This window comes from Capra hircus, chromosome 13 (assembly GCF_001704415.2).
Source record: "Capra hircus breed San Clemente chromosome 13, ASM170441v1, whole genome shotgun sequence".
Taxonomy (NCBI): domain Eukaryota; kingdom Metazoa; phylum Chordata; class Mammalia; order Artiodactyla; family Bovidae; genus Capra; species Capra hircus.
The window spans coordinates 67,209,503-67,230,148 of record NC_030820.1 but is presented as its reverse complement, the minus strand read 5'-3'; the positions used below and the strand labels follow the sequence as shown (position 1 = coordinate 67,230,148).

Here is a 20,646-nt window from a genome sequence, read left to right as displayed (position 1 = left end):
AACCCTGCTGCTGCTGCTAAGTCGCTTCAGTCGCGTCCGACTCTGTGCGACCCCATAGACGGCAGCCCACCAGGCTCCCCCATCCCTAGGAGTCTCCAGGCAAGAACACTGGAGTGGGCTGCCATTTCCTTCTCCAATGCATGAAAGTGAAAAGTGAAAGTGAAGTCACTCAGTTGTGTCTGACCCTTAGCAACCCCATGGACTGCAGCCCACCAAGCTCCTCCGTCCATGGGATTCTCCAGGCAAGAGTACTGGAGTGGGGTGCCATTGCCTTCTCCCAGTTAAACCCTGAGGTGATCGAAAACTTATGAGAGATCCTGAGCTGGAATCACATAAGCTAAGCTGCTCCTGGATTGCTGACTCACAGAAACTGTCTAAGAGAGTAAATATGTATCTTTTTTAAATTCTTATAGTTTTTAAAATTAATTAATTTATTGTGGCATGAGGGATCTAGCTCCCTGACCAGGCATCACAGCCAGGCTGCCTGCATTGGGAGAGCGAAGTCAGCCATTGGACCACCAGGGAAATCCCAATATTTAAAACTGTTTTAAGTTTCTAAATTTTGAGCTAATCTGCAATGCAACAATAAATAACTAGTACAACAGCTAATGTTTATGTTTTAGTCAGTGAATACACATTTATTTTAATTCCTCAGTTTTAATTTCCTATATGGTAAATATTGATATAAAACTCATTTAAATAAGATTTCTTAAGAGTTCTTCATTATTAATAACATAAACATGCCTTGAGACCAAAATGTTTGAAGACTATTGCCCTAAACTCTTTGCAAATTGCTTCTTTATTAAACTTTACTCAAAATACTCTATGTGAGAGCATCTTTTGTTTCCAATAGGACTCTGACGGATAGAACAATAACAAAACAATCTTTTTGGATATTTCAATGACTTGCTCTTCAGTGGAAGGATGAGTGATTTTATTTTCTTCTTAATTTTTTTCTGTCCCTTTAAACTTTTCTACAAACAAGGATGCATTATTTTCATAATTAAGTGAAAAGAAACTTCCCTTTGCAAAATCATTCAAAAGTGAAAGTTCAAACTGCATTTTCTTTAGATGAGTCAATGGTTGAAGCTCGGTGTGCGGGGCCCAGATGTCCGCCAACGCACCTGGGGGTTGGGGAGAGGTTTGTGGGAGCAGAGAGAGGGAGGCAAGGGGAAGAGGAGTCAGCATCCCCCACCTCCTCAGCCAGAATAGTTCTTTCATGTGTTTTACATATTGGGGTTCTGCACAATAGTTTATTTAAAGAAAAGTTGCCACTCTTTAAAAAAAGAAGCTTGAAAACCTTTACCATGAGAATAATAGCTGAAGAGTTAAAATCAGGCTGCAGAAGAATCACTCAACTTTTTCTTCAGTGTTTTTTTCAGGGTTTCCCTAAAGAAAGCCCTACACATTCTGAGGGAAGAACAGAAGCCCTGACAATTTCATGAATGTTTGGTCGTTTCAAGAGAGGCTGGCTCATGTGGCCATGGAAAGAAGTTACAGGTAGAGATGAAAAGGTTATTCAGGGACCGCTCCCCCCCCCCCAATAGTAAGGGCGCAAGAGGACAGAAAAACACGAGGGGCCTTAAGGCCCACAGAGACACAGAGCAGAACCACAAGTGAATCATTTTCATATTTTCTAGAAAAAACAAAAGCAAGAGGTTCCAGGACCACCCAGTGGTTAAAACCATGGGCTTTAGGGACCACAGATCTGGGTTCAGGTCTCAGGTCTGACACTTCAAACCTATGAGATCTTGGCAAGTGACAGCCTTTCAGAGCTTCAGTGGAAACATACAATGTACAATTTCAGCTGTAAAATGAGGTCTGCGAATGTAAAACAGTGAAGCCATTTTGCCAGTTTGGCAGTTTCTTTAAAGTTAAGAAACTTAACTTTGGGATAGATTTACCATCTGACCCAGCAATTCCATTCTTAGGTAACTACCCAAGAGAAATAAAAACAAATGTCCCCAAAAGGACTTGCATACAAATGTTTTAGCAGCATTATTCATCAAAACCCCAAATGGAAACCATCTACATGTTCAGCATCTGGTGAATGGATTACCAGTGGCATATCAATACTGCAGAATGGATCTCCCTGGTGGTCCAGTGGTTAAGAACCCACCTGCCAATGTAGGGAACACGGGTTCGATCCCTGGTCCGGGAAGATCCCACGTGCCATGGAGCAACTAAGCCCGTGTGCCATGACTTCTGAGCCCAAGCACCTAGAGCTCATGTAGCACTGCAACAAAGAGTAGCCGCCACTCCCCACAACTAGAGAGAGCCCATGTGCAGCAGAGAAGCCACAAACAAACACATAAAGATGTGAAAGTGAAAGTCTCTCAGCTGTGTCCAGTGCTCTGCGACTCCATGGACTGCAGCCTGCCAGGCTCCTCTGTCCATGAATTCTCCAGACAAGAATACTGGAGTGAGTAGCCATTCCCTTCTCCAGGGGATCTTCCCAAACCAGGGATCAAACCCAGGTCTCCTGCACTGCAGGTGGATCCCTTACCAGAAGAGCTACCAGGGAAGCCCAAATAAACACATAAATAGAAGAATGTGTTCAGTGTAGAATAGTGGATAATGCAAGGTAGCAATTTACATCATATGTACTCCTCACTTAAATTCCAAAAACTGAAGAATAGTTGATTCACACTGTTGTGTTAGTTTCTTTTATACAGCAGAGTGATTCAGTTATACATATACATTTTTTCATTTTCTCTTCCATTACAGTTTACTATGCTATACAGTAGGACCTCGTTGTTTATCTATTTTACATATAGTAGCTTGTAATCCGCTAATTCCAAACTCCTAATTTATCTCTCCCCTTCCCGTTTCCCCCCTGGTAATCACATGTTTGTTTTCTGTGTCTGTGAATCTGTTTCTGTTTTGTAAATTAGTTCATTTGTGTCATATTTTAGATTCCACATATAAGTGATATAAATTATATATCCATGATAAACACTTCGTACCATACCACTCCCACATATATCAACCCAGTGTAATCCTACAGGGTTAGCAGGCATATTAGATCATCCTCATTTTTACAGATGGGGAACTGAGGCACCAAGGAGTTAATGAACTTTCCCAGGTTGCTTAGCTAGTAGGCAGCAGAACTGAGAGGAGAATCCTGGATAACTAACTTCAAAGACTATGCTTCTCACCTCTCAGTAAATGTCAGCTGGGTATGGAGTTACTGCTCTACCAAGTGATGGGGAAAAAGGTCCAGAAAAGGGATCAGAGATGGCTCCCCAAGAAGGTCACACAGGAACCCAAACCTGAAGGGTGTAGGAGTTAGTTAGTGGAAGAATGTTCTAGACAGAAGGAACCACATATGCCAAGGTGGAAAGGTAAGAGAATGCAGGGCGTGGGGCCGAAGCCAGAAGAGCTGGGGGTGGCTGGAGTGTGAACTGGTACCCAGCAGTGGGAAGCTGAGAATGGGGCTCAGGAGGCCAGAGTGTCCCTGGTGTCTGGACATTAACCTGCAGGCGATGCAGGGCTAGAGAAAGAAAGTCAGTGAGTTCCTCAGTGCTGCCTTACTCCAGGAATGACTCACATCACCCTGGCAGGCGGAGGAGGTTGACTCAGCCCCTGCTGCGAGCTCAGGGGAGCGGGGGAGCTGCCACCCCACACTCCCATCCCACTGGGAGCTAATGCCCCAGCAGCCACCCCACCGGCAGCCCCACCAGCACACAGAAGCTATCGCAGTCAGCTGGGAGCATCAGGCTCAGTTGTGCTGCCAGAAAGCTGAGCATAGTCTGGTGAGAACGCCTGCTAGCAGCTTCCACACCCCGCTTAAAACCCAGACACCTGTGGTCCCCAGGGGCACCTTTCAATGTACCCCAAAAGCGAGGCCACAGGGCACAGTGCTCTGGCCTTCCATTCTCACTTGGCTCTGCCCAGAGCCAGGGGACCACCCCGGGGTGGGGGGGGGGTGCGGGGGCGAGGATCTAGCACTCTTCTCATTCAAATTTAATATCCAGATAAACATTTGCATGTCTGCACAAAACCTTCACTGTGGCAAATGTAAAACTACTGAAGAAAAAACTTATGTGCCAACAAAAAGAAACTAGCTAAAAATACTGGTGAATCCATACTGTGGAATACTATGAAGCAGTTAAAAAGAATGCAGATATATTATTCCATTGTACTGGCATGAAAACACCTCCAAGACATATTATTGAGTGGGGAAAAAAAAAAACCTACTGAATAATGTATCTAGTATGTACCAGTTACATAAAAAACAAAGCAAACAAAAGTCGGAAACTAGCTCTATAGTTCACCAAGTCTACAAACACAGGTAAATGAGAAAATGCCTGGAAGGAAATACATCAGTCGTGGAAGGAAGGAAAGGAGTGAGGGAGGAAGGAAAGGACTTTTATAACTCTATGTTGTTTGATTTTTGTAAGAAGCATGTATTTGCATTCTTAAAAACACTAAAGTCTGTTTAACACACACACACACACACACACACACACAGAGTGGGAAAATGTGTTAAAATGATCACCCTACTGGTGCAAGGTTCAGGGTCCCTTTTCAAAGAGCTGTGACATCTGGGATCTTGTCTAATTCTTTCCACACCGCCTTGAGGGCAAGTATTCAAAACCCCTTTTATAGATTAAGAAACAGAACCCAGGAAGGTGAAACAAGGTCTTCAAGGTCACGTACAGGACCAAAGGACTGAAGGGCCTCTGATCCTTGGACCCAAGCCCAGCACTCTTTCTAACCTGTTGGAGTGGGAGTGCACCAGGGCGGGGTGGTGGATGTTGCTTGGATCCCCATCGTCAGCTCACAGAAACTCTGAAAAACCTCTTCCGCAAAGGGAAACGAGGCTCAGGGGAGAAGGGAATGGAAGACGAGTGGGAAAGGAGGGCTGATGCACCGCCGCCCACGACAAAAATCACACATCATGATGTACCGCCCACTGAGTGGGAGGGACCTGCCGAGTCACCCAGTAAATGACATGTAGGAAGAAGCCCCGCAGGGCGGTGTCCCCCAGGCCTGAGACTTCATGCCTCTCTCACAGGGGCTGCTCACCCCAGGTTCTGGCTGTGTTGTTTGCAGCTGAGGGGTTCTGGGGACGCCTCTCTGCTCAGTCCCAGGGTGCTCTGTAACCAGGCCAGAAAGGGACCTGTGCTTCTCAGAGGGTTCTAGAATCTAAGGGGCAATAAACATAAGCCCTTATACCCACCAGTGTGGTAAGTGTCTCCACCCCTCCGTTCTTTCATTGGCTGCTTTAGCACCAACTGTCTGGAGGATGTGGGAAGGCAGGAGACCAGAGGGACCCAAGAAACACGGCTGGGTCCCTCCAAGGACAGGCAGAAGGGATTCATATTCAGGGAGGCACCAGCACCTACCAAAGACAACACAGGATGCATGGACACATCTCAGCTGCACAGAGAGCAGGCGTGAGCCCTTGGAGCATGCTCAAGGAAGAGGGCTTCGGCCAAACCACAGAGCTTCCTTTCATTCTTACAGCTTACAGCTGCCACAAGGCTGTGAAGCCACAGGGAAAAGAGCCTGGATTCTGGGAGTTCCGATCCCAGCTCTCCTCCCTTGCTCAAGTTTCCGAACCTCACTGGTCTCAGTTTCCCCATCTGTAAAATGGGTATTATTATACCTGCCTCTTGGGAATTATGATATCTGGATGTTAGGACATATAATAATGATAACAGAATTAAATAAAACATACTAAGTACAGGGTAACCAAAAAATCTGGAAACAGATTATATGAATGTATGTATATGTTCATATTTATTTATTCATCTGCTTTACAGACTGGAAATGTCCCAGACAACATTGTGTACATCTATCTGTTTCTAGACTTTCTGGACACTCTTTATATAAATATACTTTTATATAATCATAATTTTATATAAATGTACATAATAAAACATAGTAATAATATAATAAAATAAAACATAGCAAAAAAAAAAAACATAGCAATCACTCACACAGTATGAGGGACCATGTCAAGAACTTACAGGTATTCTCTACTTTAACGCTCAGAGCAAGCCCTGGAGGTGGATGCTATTATTAGCCCCATTGTACAGAGGCAGACACTAAGGTACAGGGAGCTGAAGAGACTTGCCTACTTGCCAGGGTCACCCCGGGAATAACTGACAAAACCAGTTTGGGACCCAGGTCATCTAACCTCAGAGTCTACTTATGCTGTTGTCCACCTGTCTAACCCATCTACCTCTGCAGTGAAGACCCAATAAAAGGGACCAGTTTCTAGGCACAGAGAAGGGGCTTAGGAAATGCAGGGTCTTCTGAGCACTGAGCTCCTGGAGGAAAGAAACCAGATCCAACTGGTTCACCACTGTACCTGTAATTGTAATATACAAGACATAGGTTGGCAGTCAATATTAGTGTGAGGGAAGGAAAATAAGTATGTATTAGCCAAAGGCTGGCATTCTTGTCTTAAAAAAAAAAAAGTCTCAGATTCCAGCACCTTTCCTAGGAACATCCACCTCCTAAGATGCCTGGGGCTGCCCAAAGGGCCAGACCCACCCCACTCTCCCCTCCACAGCACAGAACCCAGAATCCAAGACGCCCAGGCGGCCACCCACCAATCCGGCCCAGGAGTGGCCTACCTTCTTCAGCGTCGTTCCTAAGCGAGGCCTCCAGGAGGGCCACGCTGGCCTCAAAGGACACCTTCTTTCTCCGGCCGCCCGTGCTGCGCTTCCGCTCATGCTTGCGCTTGCGATGCTGCAGGTCCTGCTCGTACTGCGCCCACTTCTTTAGCTGCTGGGCCCGGCGCTTCTGGGCGGCGCGCAGCCGCTCCAACGTGGGCACCTTCTCCAGCAGCTGCAGTTCGGTCAGCAGGTCCACGTGGCTGGCCATGGCCTCCGCGCCTCCCTGCGCCCTGGCTGGGGGCTAGCGCGGCGCGCCAGGGGCCGGGGCAGCATGCGGGCTCCTGCGAGGCTGGGGCGGCATGCTGGGGCCTGTGACGGCGAACAGGAGAGACACAGACGGACAGGCGTCACACTCAAAACTCCGATCTGATGACGTCACCCAGTCCCACCTCCCAAATGCTTTCGCCCCCTATTTTATTGTCTTCCTTCCTTATTTCTTTTTAACTGAGATATAATTGACCTATAACATTGTGTAAGTTTCAACTGTACAATCGTGTTGATTTGACATACTTAAATATTGCAATATGATTACAACTGTTAGTTAACTCCTCCATCACAGTCATACAATAATCCTTACTTTTGGTGGTCATATTATAATTTCATATAAGGTTGTTCTATTGTTACAACACACACAGGAGTTTATTGTTATAACAAGGAAGGGGTTTATTGCTATTTTTAAAGGAGCGAGTACTGTATTTTAAATGTCTCTGTATTGATTTATAACTTGGTAAATATGGACAGATATAACCTACAGAAACACAAGCTGTTTGGGAACCTTATTCTGAAGAGTCCAGTGGTTAAGAATCCACCTTCCAATGCAGGGGACGCAGGTTTGATCCCTGGTTGGGGGACTAAGATCCCACATGCCACAGGGCAACTAAGCCCCCAAGAGGCAACTGAAGAGAAGAAGCTCCAGGGTGGCAATGAAGATCACCCACGCTGTGACATGATGCTCCCCAGTAGTGCTATTGGTGAGGAGCCTGCCTGCCAAAGCAGGATACCTAAGAGATCCAGGTTCAGTCCCTGGGTTGGGAAGATCCCCTGGAGGAGGGCCTGGCAACCCACTCCAGTATTCTTGCCTGGAGAATCCCATGGACAGATGAGCCTGGCATGCTACAGTCCATGGGGCCACAAAGAGCTGGACACGACTGAACAACACCAACAACCCCCACTTTATGGATGTGCCCCAGTCTGCTTATTCATTCACTCACTGAAGAACGTCTAAGTTGTCTCCAGCCTGGGGCTAATACATTCACGCACAGGTTTTTGTGTGAACATGAGTTTTCATTTCTCTGGAGTAAATGCCCAAGAGTACAACTGCTGGCTTGTACAGTAATTACATGTTTAGTTTTATAAGAAACTGTCAAGCTGTTTTCCAGAGTGGCTGTACCATTTTTCATTCCCTCCAGCCATCTATGAGTGATCCAGTTTCTCTGCCAGAATTTGGCATGCCCAGTGTTTTAGCCACTTAGATAGAAACTCCTTTTTAAAAGTAAGGAGCTCAGAGGAGTTGAATTCACAACAATGCTGTATCATCATGACGGCAGGAACTCACTGGGAGCTAAGGGACCACCTATTTACTTTTCCCCACTTCCTCAAAGAATCAAACAGTGAAACCTGCCCTGTGATGAGTCCTGGTTCAGAGATGGATCGAGAATCAGCTCTGCCTTCTAGGAAACACCACGTCTACTGGTCTGTCATGGTGTCATCCACCTGTAAATTAACCTGATCCTTCTGATGACCTAATGAGACCAGGTACTATTCTGATCCCTATTTCAGATAAGGAAATTGAGACACAGAGAGACTAATTAACCTACCGAATATCACACAGCTAGAAAATGGATGTGTTATTCTGGCTGGGGTTGTCAGGAAAGGCTCTCCAAAGTAGGAGGCAATTGATTTGAATCTCCAAAGATGAGCAGGAGTTCACTCGCTGAGGAGGACAGACACAAGCTGAGAAGGAGCTTCCCAATGTTCAAAGGCATGTAGAGGGGCTGAACGCCATGAAGGGAATTCTGGGAGCCAACACACAGAAACCTGGCTTGAGGGACTTCCCTGGTGGTCCCGTGGTTAAGAATCCACCTTGCAATGCAGGGGACGTGGGTTCAATCCCTGGTCTAGGAACTAAGACCCTACAATCTGTGGAGCGGCTATGCCTGACTGCAACTACTGAAGCCTGAGCACTCCGGATCCCACGCGCCACAACTAGAGAACGCATGCACAGCAGCAAAAGATCCCGCATGATGCGATAAAGATCCTGTGCGTCACAACTAGGAACCGATGCAGCCAAACAAATAAATATTAAAAAATAAAATAAAAACATGGCCAGAGGTGGATGGGGCTGCCCAGCCCAAGGGAAGAGAAGTCTTGGAGGAAGCAGCGAGTAACTTGTGGTTCAAGGCCAGGCAGCAAAAGTCCCCCACGGTCCACATCATGTTTGTTTGTTTGCTTTGTTGGTTTGGGGTCCACACTGTATTTTACGGTATTGTCATTCACTGCTAATATTTAAAATTTGAAGATTTAATATCCAAAATCAGATTTTCAGCCTTCCTTAAAACATCTCAGTAGCTGGCCAAGCCGAGCTCACATGGCAACGATCAGCTGGTACTCAGTAGGACTGCCCAGTTTAGATGGGGCACATCTCACTCTCCGTAGTGCCCACTACCTCCCATTACTCCCATCTGACCTCCATCACTAACTGGCATCACTTGCTACCTCCTATAGGACTTACCTGGTGGCCCAGTGGTAAAGAACCTGCCCACTAATGCAGGAGACACAAGAAACACAGGTTCGATCCTTAGGTCAGGAAGATCTCCTGGAATAGGAAATTGCAACCCATTCCAATATTCTTGACTGGGAAATCCCATAGACAGCAGACTACAGTCTATGGGGTCACAAGAGTTGGACATGACTTAGTGACTAAACCAACACCACTACCACCACCATTAACTCCTGTGGTCACTTCAGTTTGCAAGCCCTGCCTTAGATGAAATATCCAAAGGACCAATATGCACAAAAGAAGGCAGTCTGAGTCTCCTCAATAAGGACCAGGATCAACGTACAGGGGAGTGGTGGTGTGCACCCAAAAACAGGCACCTGGCCTCCAGAGCTGTCCCACAATCAACCGAACAAGGGCTTGTGGTCCAGTGGCTGTCTCTGGAGGTGGCAAATTCTCCATCACTCACTGGAGAATAAAATTTCCACTGATGTCAGATCAGCCTGAGTATTCTGTACATCTTCTGTCAGCCGTAAGAGTCTGTACACAGATGGTTATCCATTTCTTCATTATTGAATATGCACTGATCACCTACTAATTGGGAAGCGTCAAAACATGCAATGAACTGTGGAAAATTCTGAAAGAGATGGGAATACCAGACCACCTGACCTGCCTCTTGAGAAATCTGTATGCAGATCAGGAAGCAACAGTTAGAACTGGACATGGAACAACAGACTGGTTCCAAATAGGAAAAGGAGTATGTCAGGCTGTATATTGTCACCCTGCTTATTTAACTTATATGCAGAGTACATCATGAGAAACACTGGGCTGGAGGAAGTACAAGCTGGAATCAAGATTGCCGGGATAAATATCAATAACCTTAGATACACGGATGACACCACCCTTATGGCAGAAAGTGAAGAGGAACTAGAGTCTCCTGATGAAAGTGAAACAGGAGAGTGAAAAAGTTGGCTTAAAGCTCAACAGTCAGAAAACTAAGAGCATGGCATCGGGTCCCATCACTTCATGGGAAATAGATGGGGAAACAGTGGAAACAGTGCCTGACTTTATTTTTCTGGGCTCCAAAATCACTGCAGATGGTGATTGCAGCCATGAAATTAAAAGACACTTACTCATTGGAAGGAAAGTTATGACCAACCTAGATAGCATATTAAAAAGCAGAGACATTGCTTTGCCAACAAAGGTCCATCTAGTCAAGGCTATGGTTTTTCCAGTGGTCATAGTATGGATGTGAGAGTTGGACTATAAAGAAAGCTGAGGACAGAAGAATTGATGCATTTGAACTGTGGTGTTGGAGAAGACTCTTGAGAGTCCCTTGGACTGCAAGGAGATCCAACCAGCCCATCGTAAAGGAGATCAGTCCTGGGTGTTCGCTGGAAGGACTGATGTTGAAGTTGAAACTCTAATACTTTGGCCACCTGATGCAAAGAGCTGACTCATTTGAAAAAACCCTGATACTGGGAAAGATTTAGGGTAGGAGGAGAAGAGGACCACAGAGGATGAGATGGTTGGATGGCATCACCGACTCAATGGACATGGGTTTGCATGGACTCCGGGAGTTGGTGATAGACAGGGAGGCCTGGTGTGCTACGTTTCATGGGGTTGCAGAGTCGACACGACTGAGCAACTGAACTGAACTGAAAAACATGCTAAGACTGAAGACAGGGATAGTCACATCAATCACTCTATTAAAGCCTTTAATCCTTTTCTAAGAACCTCCCCAACATTGTCCCAGGTGTTTCCCTAAGTGTAGAAAGAGAACCCATTCCAAGGGAATTTACAAAAGTTCAGGATAAGATTTAATAAAACATGGACTCAAAGACAGCAAGTTACCTCCTTTTCACTTGTTTTTTTAATAATCTATTAATTTTTTCTTTAGAAGAAAGTTATCAGTTGGGTGCTAATAGATCTTTAACATTTTTATAACATGTCAGTTTCCTTATAAACAAAGAGAAAGTCAGCCTCAGGCTCATAGCTTTGGGCAAGCGAGAGTATTTACAACAGAATGTAATGACAGTGATTTTTTTCCCCTGTGGATCTGGTTTCACAGTTACTGTTTATTTATGGTGGTGATATAAAATTTCCTTTTTAAATAAATCTTCATTTCCCTTGGAAATCCTGCAAGGGAGTAGCAAAGAAAAATTAAAGAATGATGGCATTTAATGCTGGCAAAAATTGTGATTGACGTTTGGGAATCCCTCACCTGGTCACTGATCCTCAATAACAACAATCTGACAAAAGAAGCCCTCTTAAGAGCTCATTATTTCAGCTGACAAATATTCACTGAACATCTGTCACATGCCAGACAGCTAGGGATACAGCAAGGTAAAGACAGGGACGGTCCCTGCCTATTGGATGGATGACAAAACAGAGGTACAAGGGAGTGGAGGACACATTCACAGAAACAAAGACTGAGCAGTAACTTGAATCCTGAGCCCGACTCCCAGTATAGTGCTCCCTCCTTGAGCCCCAGGGTGGAGCATCCCATGCAGACAGGAGACACTGCTATGCCTTCCCTGGGTTGGAGAGTCTGCTTGAGTAAAGGAATTAAGGGCAGTTGCCCAGCCCCCTGGAGAAAGCTGAGGACGGTGCCTCCCAAGGGCCAAGAAAGGGGGCCAGGGCACATTTCTCTGACTTTGCTCTGTCAGCCCCCAACTGGCTCGCCCCTCTGGGTTCCCTGGAGCTGGGGCTCCAGGACAGCTCCCTCTTGACTGCTGGTTTTCAGGTGACCTAGTTTCCCCCAATAGACCCACACCTCCTCCCACCCCCATCCAAGAAAACCCTGCTTGGTCTAATTAAAGAATTGCCAGCAGTGCTGCTAACACAGCAGCCAGGCAGCCCCCAAGGCAGGGCACTGGCCTGGGTGCTGGGGCACCCCGCAGAAGTACTGGCTCCTATGAGCTGTGGAATGGCCCCCTTTGTGAGACCCAGTGTATTTGCCCATATTTCCAGAGACAGCCCTGGTTGGTGATGGGGACACAGCCCAAACTGCCAGGACGCGAGAGAAGTAATAGCCTCAACTCTTTCTCTAAGAGTAGGGGAGTTTTTGTTTAATTTTTGGCTGCAATTTCCAGCATGCAGGATTTTAGTTCCCCCACCAGGGATCGAACCTGGGTCCCCAGTAGTGGAAGCATGGAACCCTAACCACTGGACTGCCAGGGAATTCCAGCAATCCTCAACTCTTAAAGGGGATCCTGAAGAAGGAGCTCATCTGAAGGAAAAACCAGCTCCATGGAGACATATTGAGCCCAGAGTGTTGCAGGAGCACCCAGATGGACCATCTTGCAGAGAACTGGGCACATGGGGGACGCAAGACAACCAAATGTCTGCGCTGGAGAGGCGGGTAGGGGAAGGGATCCACAGAGGCCAGGTTGGGTGAGGTCATCCAGGAAGTGTGTGTGCTTTAAGAAGAGAAGTCAGAAGCAAGGGGAAAATAGGGTAGGGTACTTAATTATTCCAACCAATAGCTGTGTGAAGTCTGGGTGGATGAGCCAAAACAGCCCTGGTGTGGGCAGCTCCAGATCTGAAGGCAATGCCCGTCACTCTCAGTGAGGCCAGAACAGACAACTAGAATGAGCCTCGATTCAGCCTCCGGTTGCTGTCTGACAAAGCTGAACTTGATACCTGTTGGTCAATAGCAATGGAGAGAAGCAAGGGCTGCGCTCCAGAGAGCTGAGCCTTGAGGGCAAACGCGAGGAAGCCTGTGGGGGGAATTGGGGGCCAGGTGGGGGTGCACAACAGAACCCCTCCCCTCCTCCAAAGTGAAAAGAAGGCTATTACAGGCTGTTTGGGGGATGATACGTCTGAAAAAACAAGAAGAGGAAGAAAGGCATGGGCCCATCAAAAGGCTCAGTTTGGTATTGGTTTCTGTAGTTCCCCCAGTATCACTCCGTGCTGGGCCCTGATTGGCCAAAGCCCATGAGCGCCCATGAACTGGAAGTGTGAACCCCCGCTGCCGCTGTAAGTCATCTTGCCCCCAGCCATGCAGGAAGCTGGCCTTTGGATAAGGCCAATACTTGGGAATCAGAGGAGACAGGGTCCTTTAATTTAGGGACCTCTGAACTTTATCCCTGTTATTATTTAAGCCAATTGAATTGAATTTTGATGCTTGTAGCCAAAAGTACCCTAACAGATATTAATGCTACTTTTAGGGATACACGAATGGGAGCCCCAGGAGGCGATGTTGCCTGAAGCAGGACAAGTGGTCTCTTGCTAGGCTGTATCACCAGACACCTCCACTTCCTCTAAAAGGGCCACTTATGGTCTTCTGACCCAAGCTGAGGACTGGCCTTGAAGAAGGGCTGGGGAAGGTCAACACCAGGCTGCCACAGCAGTCCACCCCGAGGTGAGACCTAGGCCTTGCGACGCCTCCAGTTGAGGGTAGCGGCTGCCTGACACAAATTTGGACTCGAGCCTAGAGCCTTGAGAAAAACAACACGAAGGAAGGTGAATTCAAATGGAAGAGACTTTAAAACATGAGTCAGACGGTGTCTCAAAGTTCACGCTGTTAGAAGAAAACGTTGTTTTTTTTTTTTTCTTGTTCTTCAGCTATTCTTCTCCACACAATATTGGCAGCGCCCTGGAGGAAGGCCGTGAGTGCTTGCGCCTCGTGCTTCCTGTAGCACTGAGCACGAGGGAAAAAGGAAAACAAAACACTGCACTGGCTTTCCCTCCTCCGAGCTCACTTGGGACCCACTTTCGCTCCTAAAGGATACACACCCCCGCCCTCCCACAACACACTGCTTTGAATAATAGCGTCATTTCCTCTTTCCTGCCCACCCCCACCCCCACCCCCACCCCCACCCCCCAGTATAAAGATGCTGCAGGCGTGAGCAAAGAGACTTCTGGGGCCCTTGGTGCTCCAAATATGTGAATTAGAAATTATTAGCCTTGTCCTCCCCACCAACCCCATTCTCATGGGATTTTGTAGACTCTGTTTTACTCCTGCTGTCATGAACCTTCTAGATTGCGGGCACAGTGTCCTAGACAGACATTCCGATTTAAAAATCTGTTGTAGGACTCGGGTCTCCAAGCGTCTGTTCCTCAACTCTGCCTCTCCCACCTGTGCTCCTTCATTCAGACCTCTGAGTGGTGATCCTGGGCTTGGCCTTCACTTGTCACTGTACTCAAGCCCATTTACTACAACCCGATTTGGCAAGACCTTGGAGGAAGAGTGGTTGGATGGCATCACCAACTCAATGGACATGAGTTTGAGTCAACTCCAGGAGTTGGTGATGGACAGGGAGGCCTGGCGTGCTGCAGTCCATGGAGTCGCAAAGAGTCAGACATGACTGAGCAACTGAACTGAACTGGAGGAGAAGGGTGGAGGAGAGGGCAAGATGGCAGGACTCTAAAACCACAAGTTCAATAAGAACAGAGTGTGGAATCAACTAAAGCACACTGAAGATGCTCCTCTCTTTCACGAAGAGAATCATGTCCAGCATTGAGATAATAGCCCAGATGACCTCTATCTGAACTGGCTAGACCACACTGGGAATAGAACCAAGCCTTAATAAAAGCCATGAATGAAAGGATTAGCCTTGTTCTCTAGAGGGCGGAGTTGTGATCATAGGCAAAGTGAAGAAGGATCACCCTGGAACTTCCCTAAAAGTCTAGTGGTTAAGACCCCATGCTTCTGCTGCAGGAGGTACAGGTTCAATCCCTGGTTGGGGAACTAGAGATCCCATATGGGGAGGGACACAGCAAAAAAAAAGAAAAGAAGGAAGAAGTAGAATCAGCCTGGAATGAGGAAAAACCATCTCAACACCAGAAATTCAACAAAGTCCAGCCATGGTGTGACGCTGGGGTCCCTGCCACCGAGAACTCCAGTGGCCACTCATGAGGCTACTGAGAGAAAGTCCATACTGGGCTGGAGGGGGGACTGATCCAGTGAGCCCCACATCCAGCCTGGCAGAGAGATCATCTCTATTAGGAGGAAGACTCTATCATGCATATTTGCTGCCCGGCATTTGGTACCCACGAGCCTAGCCTGGAAGAACCATTCCAAATAGATATTGATTGGTGATATTTTAGATTCTTTCTACCTGTGAAGGTGAAACAGCTGTCTCAGACTTAGCTCCAAGAAAACTTCAAAGGAAGCCACAGCTCAAATGGGCAAAGGAAAACTTGTGAACACACCCATCTTCCATGCTGAGCTTCTCCCCATGAATCTGAACCCACAGAGAGGCCCACATACGTATGGGTAAGAATGCCAGTGTGGGGGAGGCTGCAGGGGACAGAACAAAGGTGTCAAAGATGGGGCACATGCAAAGCTGACATGATGTCTATGAACACATTAGTCAGTCACAGTCACGGTGCTAAACCAGCCAGTCTTCTAAAGAAGCTTATGTAATAGCTAAGCACGGGGAAATGGGAGTCAAATTACACATACTGCTCCTCCAGGCTTGGAGGAGTGTGGTCCACCCCCTCCCTTGCAGAGAGATAAAAACTCCCTTTGCAGCTAGAAGGATCATTTTCCAAAGGAGGCCACCTGTGGCCACAGAATGCCCTCCTGGGTTACACGTTTATTGAACAGGGGAGGGCTATTCACACTGGTTAAGCCTTGAGGGGCCTCTGCCACCTCTGCCTCCCTCTCTCAGCATGACATCCTTGGCCAAGCTTTCCTCTGTTGTGCCAGCTCTTAGGTTGGTAGTGGCTTCTTTAAGGACTTTGAGGGCAGAGGGTATGAGGCCACGTGTGATGACAGGAGGAATGAATGTGGTGATCGATTAGTAATGTCTGCCACAGATAAAGGAGTGGCTGCGTGGGTACTGAGCAGGCAGCTCTGTTTTACATTACACTTGCCTACTTGGATTTCAACACTTGCCTTCACCCCATTGTTCAAAATCCTCTAGTCTTAAACACAAATGTTTAGAGAGTTATCAGATTAAGTAGAAGGGCTCCTTGGTATCAGTATATCATTCAACCAAGAACAAAAAATCATGATGGCCTCAAAGGTAGACAAGAGTCAAGAATAGCTTAGGTTCTAATAAGAATTTCTCCAATACTTTGTGCTAGAGGGTAAAATGAAGACCTGTCCTCGATGACTCCATCCCTTAAATTGAATGGATCCTACTTCTAGGAAGCAGTATGCTGAGCCAACTCAAGCTAAGGATGGCAGCCCCTTTGGAACTGCTACCTCTCCCAATCCTATCCCAAAGATGAGCATCCCATCCTGTAACTGGATGGGGTCCAGTCTTGAAGAGGGAGGGGCAGGGAGCACCATCAGCCAGGGATCACTCTCTCCTCCATCCTAAGCATCTTGGGTTTCACACTATTGCCACCATAAAGGAGGAAGGCGGCTGTGGTCTGCTTCCTAACAAGGTCCCTTTCTCCTCTTCAGAAACCTCAAAGATATCTCTAGCAAGCTATCGCCTTCCCTTTAGTCAATTAGAAAACAGCTGGGATAGGAACTTTTAAAGATTTTCATATTGTTTGCTCACGGAGGTTTGGAGAATAATTCCAAGGAAACAAGGACAATAAAAAACAGAGAGTTGGACTCAAGGAGAAAGTCCTACCCTGGAGGAAGAAACAATAAGAAGGAAAAGAGAGCCACGCAGACAATGGACACCAATTAACTGCACAGTAAGTGGGGGAACTGGGATCCAAACCCAGGCCTGTCTGATTCTACTGTCTACGTACATAAAAGAACAAGGAAAGACTTCCCCTGTGGCCCAGTGGTTAAGAATCTGCCTTCCAGTGCAGAGGACATGGATTTGATCCCTAGTCAGGGAACTAAGATCCCACACGCCACAGGGCAGCTAAGCCTACAGGCCACAGCCAGTGAGCCCATGCGCTCTAGAGCCCTTGAGCCGCAACTGGAGAAAGTCTATGTGCCACAGCAAAGACCCAGCATGGCCAAAAAGAATCACAACAGCTTTTAAACAACTTCCTCATGAAATGTAAGAAGATTTCAGGAAATCCAGGATGTTGATGATTAAGGAGATGAAAGGACATTTCAACTAATAAACCAGATAGATCAATTGGTAGTAAAACAAATACTTGCTGAAATCAGTATAGAATTTTAAAAAATATGCTTAATGTAACTAAACATAAGCATCACAGAATGTATAAAATATGTAGATGAAATGAACCCAGAGATAAAGAGTGCAAGGTTATAATGGTAGCTTCTGTGCACAACATATTTTTCCATGGGTCCCATTCGTTATAAGTAACATCTCTTGGAGTCACTGCACCAACTCTGTAATGTAGGTCTTGTTCCCATTTCAAAGGGGAAAAAACTGAGACTCAGGTTAAGGAACCTGTAAGGAGTGCTATTTCAGTTGTTTATGGCTGGTATCTCTTCTGATTGATCAATCATATGCTATGATGGTTAAGTATTTTTTTTTATCATCTCTCCTGCTTGAAAATAAAAGAGAAAACGTCAGACAGGAAAGATGGCCCACAAAAGCACGACTAAGAGCAAGAAAAGGAGTCCTTACAGGAAAATAAATGAAATCTACGCAGAGTGAGGATAATTGATTACAGTCATAACTTCCCTTACTGTTGGAGCTGTCATCACCTTTGGAGGCTTAGGCAGGAAATATATGTATCTCATCCTGAATTTCATAAAATCTGCCTTCCAAACCCTGTGAGCTCAGCCCCCTATGACTAGTGTTCCCTTTCTTGGTGAGTACTTTCTCATTTTCACTTCACCCAACAGCTCCCAAACCAGATTCATAACAGCAACTGTCCTCTCTCCTCTGCTCTCTGGGAGATGAAACTGTCAGTAGAATAAATCAGGAAGTTTCCAGACACTCTGCATTTTGGTAAATGAAGTTTCTGTCCAGTATACAGGCTTTGAAGTTTCTCCGTATGGGATTTGTGACCTTCCAGGTCACCATGCAGAGAGAAGCAAGCTGTAGTTGACTGCCTTTACATTACTTTCATTCCTCCCCTCTTTGATCTCCAGCCAAAGTCCCTTCACTTTGATTCCCTCCTCTTGGCTCCTTTTGGGTGTACAGAACTCCAAGCATATCTCTGCTTCCCCCTCTGACCAGCTTTGTTTCCGTTTAAAATTCTCCATAAGCCATAGATTCAATCCCATGAAAGTTATATTACCCCCACAATTGAATGTATCTCCTCGTGTTGAAATCTCAGGTTCACTTTGTTAGCAACTGTGGTCTACTCTACACTTAGAGCCCTAATATTATTTCAATCCTCTCATTATGTTCTCCAGCAAATTACCAAACTCTCTCTCTATATTTTATGCTTAACTGTCATAAAAAAGTTATCAATCTCAAGATTTTCTTCTAGTAATTTTCTCCTCTAATTCAATTCCACTTTTAATTTAAAGTTGCTTTCATTTAGCCAGTCGACAAGCATTTATTGCCATCAACTATGTGCTAGTCAGAAAAGCAAGGGGTCCTAATCGTCCCTTAGTAAACAAAATCATTGATCAGAAAAGTTCTGCTCTCGTAACAGCAGAGTAACTCTTGTAGGACACATCCCCTCACATTTAACTATTATGAACTCTACGCATACACACTACCTATTGGAAGGCCCTAGATAGTCAGTCCTCGGGGTTGCAAAGAGTCAGATACGACTTAGCGACTGAACAACAGCAAGATTTATTCAGCCACAAGCAGATAGAAACAAGGGCAGTCAACACTTGACAGAAATTTGCACTAGGCAAAGTCTGTGTTTTTGTAGCTTTTTACCCGAAGGCAGACCCCACTCAGCGTTATACATGGTGGCTACAACTTGGATGTAACCTTTGCTGTTATCGTTTGTGGAATTAAAGGACAGAGTTCAGGTGACTACAGTTGGAAAGTGAGGAGAAAGCATCCCAGAAAAGAGTTCACAGATGGTAGCCCCAAATGCTGAGTATAAATTCTGTCCAAATCTCTCTGAATAATGCAAGTGCAGGGCAGGTTCCAAGCCGCCCAACTAGGGCTATAAGAACTGAAGAAAGATTTCAGCTGCTGCCTACCCAGGGGAGATTGAATTTAAAATTTGTTTGGTCAAGTCAGCTGATTGATTTTTTTTAAAGTCATCACTAGAACTTCCTTGGTGGTCCCATGGGTAAGACTCTGCTCCCATAGCAGGGGGCTCAGGTTCCATCCCTGGTGGGGGAACTAGACCCCACATGCATGTCACAACAAAGATCCTGAGAACTGCAACTAAGACCCAGTTCAGCCAAAAAAATAAATCAACAGTCTTTACTGTTCTGAGAAATATAATAGAACCTCGAGTCTCTTAAGTCTGACTCATAATATTCAAGATGTAACCTAAAATTACTAGAAAAAAATTTTTTCCAGCCAACAGGAAATGGACTTCCTTGGTGGTCCAGGGTTAAGGCTCTGTGCTTCCACTGTAGGGAGCGCACGTTTGACCCCTGGTCAGGGAACTAAGATCCCACATGCCTTTGTGCAGTCAGATTAAAAAAAAGCAAACAGGAAAATATGACTCAAACTCAAGAGGAAAGGCAATCAATAGAGATCTACTTCAAGATGATCCTTTATTTCCTTTAAGGGTATAAAGGAAAATATGCTAGTAATAAATGAGCAAATATGAAATAGCAACTGCAAACCAGAAAGCACAAAGAAGAGATGCAAAGCTAATTATCAGATCAGCTAAATCCACACCAACACCTTCCTCTGCATCCATGTGAGTCATGCTTTTCATCAGGGCCAGTTACATAGTTCTAATGTCAATTTCAATTACTTTTTTTTCCTGGAGCATCTTCCAAGCGCCAGGTCTTGGGCAAGCTTTGGAGAGCAAAAACATAACATAAAATCTTAAACCCTTAAAAAAAAAAAACAAACCCTTAACCCCTGATCCTGAAGAGCAGATATTTTCATCTGACAGCATCTGTATAGACTACTCGTCACTTCTCACATCCTAGCTTCTCTTTCAGGCCTTAAATTGGAAGAAGAGATTGAAGTCCTGTCATGGGCTCTTTCCAGCTTCCAGATCACTCCCATCAGGAACCATTTGCCCATAAAAAGCACACAGGAATGAGGCACAGGCTGTCAGGTTTAATACACCTCTACATTCTCCTTCCATCACAAAAGCATCCTCCCCTGCTGATTAGACAGATCAGGTCTATAAAAAACTCTGGGTGTAGACGTCAAAGAGGAGCCATGGGGAGGCACTTGCCATTATAACATCTCTTTATACAGTTCCACTAGTTCGTGTTTTGCTTTTTCAAAACCTGTTAGGAAAGAGGGTCTCAAACTTGGCTACATGTTGGAATCGCCGGGAAATTATATTAAGATCCAGAGCAAGACTACTATATATCCACCAGAATGGCCTTTTTTAAAAGACAACAGAAAA

At 45.8% G+C, this 20,646-nt stretch overlaps 1 protein-coding gene across 2 annotated transcripts in view; it reads right to left on the bottom strand.

The window, feature by feature from the left end:
- Nucleotides 1-20,646, bottom strand: part of PPP1R16B (protein phosphatase 1 regulatory subunit 16B) — a 109,306-nt gene that overhangs the window by 73,026 nt on the left and 15,634 nt on the right. For both annotated transcript variants that reach the window (XM_018057861.1, XM_018057862.1), the window contains exon 2: nt 6,591-6,941. In XM_018057861.1, coding sequence (XP_017913350.1) covers nt 6,591-6,840 — 250 coding nt within the window. In that variant the 5' untranslated portion in view covers nt 6,841-6,941. The remainder of the gene's footprint in view (nt 1-6,590; nt 6,942-20,646) is intronic.